General features: G+C 44.6%; 1 protein-coding gene across 1 annotated transcript in view; it reads right to left on the bottom strand.

The window, feature by feature from the left end:
- The window catches only part of irx5a (iroquois homeobox 5a), a gene marked incomplete at its 5' end in the record, with an annotated part of 4,721 nt that extends 4,013 nt beyond the window's left edge, over nt 1-708 (bottom strand). The window contains 1 exon segment of the mRNA XM_014029463.1: nt 241-708. Coding sequence (XP_013884917.1) covers nt 241-483 — 243 coding nt within the window.
- Between the last annotated feature and the right edge of the window lie 1,332 nt (nt 709-2,040).

Genomic DNA, 2,040 nt, shown 5'->3' with positions numbered 1-2,040 from the left:
TTATTGGACCTATATTAACAGACGATTTTTTAAATTATGTTTTCTTTTATTATTACTATTTTTTGGTTGTGAAAATGTCTCTGTAATCTTATCCATCCGTGTTTTTTTTTTCCTTGTGACGCACATTTCCAAAGACCTCCTCACCAAACAAGCAAAAACGCAGAAGTTTAGTAACGACTTTATTTACCATCTTTTTTTTCCCTCCTCTTTATGTTCATGAATCAACTTGAATCTACTCACCACGTATGAGGTGAAGGTGGCAGCTGCCGCCGCGTCCGCGCTGTACGGTAGGTGGGAGTTGTAGCCCGGCGAGGCGCTGGTGAACGCGGTAGATCCGGCGTAGGGCGCAAAAGCRGATCCCGAAGAGGATCTCCCGAGTTCCTCCGTCCTGGGTCCCGATATGACGCTCGTGCTGTACGCGGGGCACGAGTACAGGGCCAAAGAGGCGGACGGCTGGTACAAGTAGCCCTGAGGATACGCCATGCTGGAGCCCCGGAGAGTGTGAGCCACTTAACTTGCGCACTTTCACCCCCCTCCTCTCTCTCTCTCTCTTTTTGTCTTTATTTTCTCATGCGCTGCTGTCGGAGCGCAGAGAGCTGTGCGTCTGCAGACTCCGCTGTCTGTCCCTTCCTGTGAATTTCTTTTAAAAAATGGTGGAAAAAAGTCACGAGTTTAAACGAGAGGACAAAAAAAAAAAAAAAAAAAAAAGCTCAAGTTTTTGGGGTGGATTAGTTTGCTCGCTGCCAGCCACTCTCCGTCGGAGGTTTGGTCTCTCTCTGCTTCCTCCCTTATCTGAGCTGCACCGTCGCTCTCATGCCTGTGCAGAAGTTTTATTTTTTTAAAAACCCGTCGGACAGGGGGGCTTTGCTTGGGAAAAGGTCCTGCCAAGATGCTAAGTTGGAAACTGAGGATCCTGACGCCTACTACGCTGCGCACCACGCTCCTCCTCTCGGGGTGTAGTCACCGAAGGGAAAGGCAAAGCTTATGCTGGTAAACCACAACCCAACCCAAACCCATGCTCTCTCTCTCTCTCTCTCTCTCTCTCTCTCTCTCTCTCTCTCTCTCTCTCTCCTCTCGCGTTAACTAACAAGCCTTCTCATTCTCTATTTCTCTTTTTGCCCCCACTTTAACAAGACTCGTTGCAGTAAAGCCTCAAGTGCGCCTGGCAGCCCCCCTTTGGATGGCGACGTCATGCGCGTCTATCAACTCCCAACTTTCCTCTCCCCCCCCCCTCCTTCTTCCTTCCAAAATACGAAGTCCTCACTTTCACACATGATCAATAACAAATCGGCTGTTGTGTTGCAGGGATGTGACGCTTACAAGATATCGGCAGGAATCAAGAAAAAAGGCGCTTCATGCAGCTTTCTTCTTTTGTTGTTGGTGTTTTTATTTCTTTCTTTGTGCGTAAAAGAAAAGAAAGACAGAAAGAAAAGTGGTCTTTGTTTTTATTGTGAGCGCGCGTTAAATGAACAGGCAGATCCTGTTCGATTTCCGCGCGCGCCGCGTTAAACACAGGGTGGGTTCGGATGGATTACTGCAATTACGCACGTGAACTTTCTGAAAAGCCAWTCGGTAAGAAACATGTCGAATGAAAATATAAATAAACAGGGGGGGAAAAAAGGCTAAGAGGGTACGTGGCGCAAGGTGCAACTCTTACGAGATTATTTTTAGGGGGAGGGGGTTGACAAACTTTTTTTATTACAATTTGTTTATTCTTTATTTGCGTTTAGTCATGCATTTCTCCGTGTGTTTCGCTTGTGTTTTAATTATATTTAGAGGAAAAAAAATCATATCTTCATGTGTTTTTATTTTCCTGGAATAAATCAGTCACTATGAAAAAGTCATAAACCCTCAATCCAGGGCAGATTATTGCCAATTACACCAAATCCGCCCAGAGCAGTGGGTGTAATCTCATTTGATCTTAAYAAACACGGTGTTTCTGTCCTGAAATGTCAATTAATAATATTTATGCACAGCGCATTTTTGTCATTTACTTGATAATTTTTGATAATATATCTATGTTTTAATGCATTATTATTA

This window comes from Austrofundulus limnaeus, unplaced genomic scaffold, assembly GCF_001266775.1.
Source record: "Austrofundulus limnaeus strain Quisiro unplaced genomic scaffold, Austrofundulus_limnaeus-1.0 Scaffold908, whole genome shotgun sequence".
Classification (NCBI taxonomy): Eukaryota; Metazoa; Chordata; class Actinopteri; order Cyprinodontiformes; family Rivulidae; genus Austrofundulus; species Austrofundulus limnaeus.
Note: the sequence above shows the minus strand (reverse complement) of the source record. Positions and strands in the feature narration are given on the sequence as shown.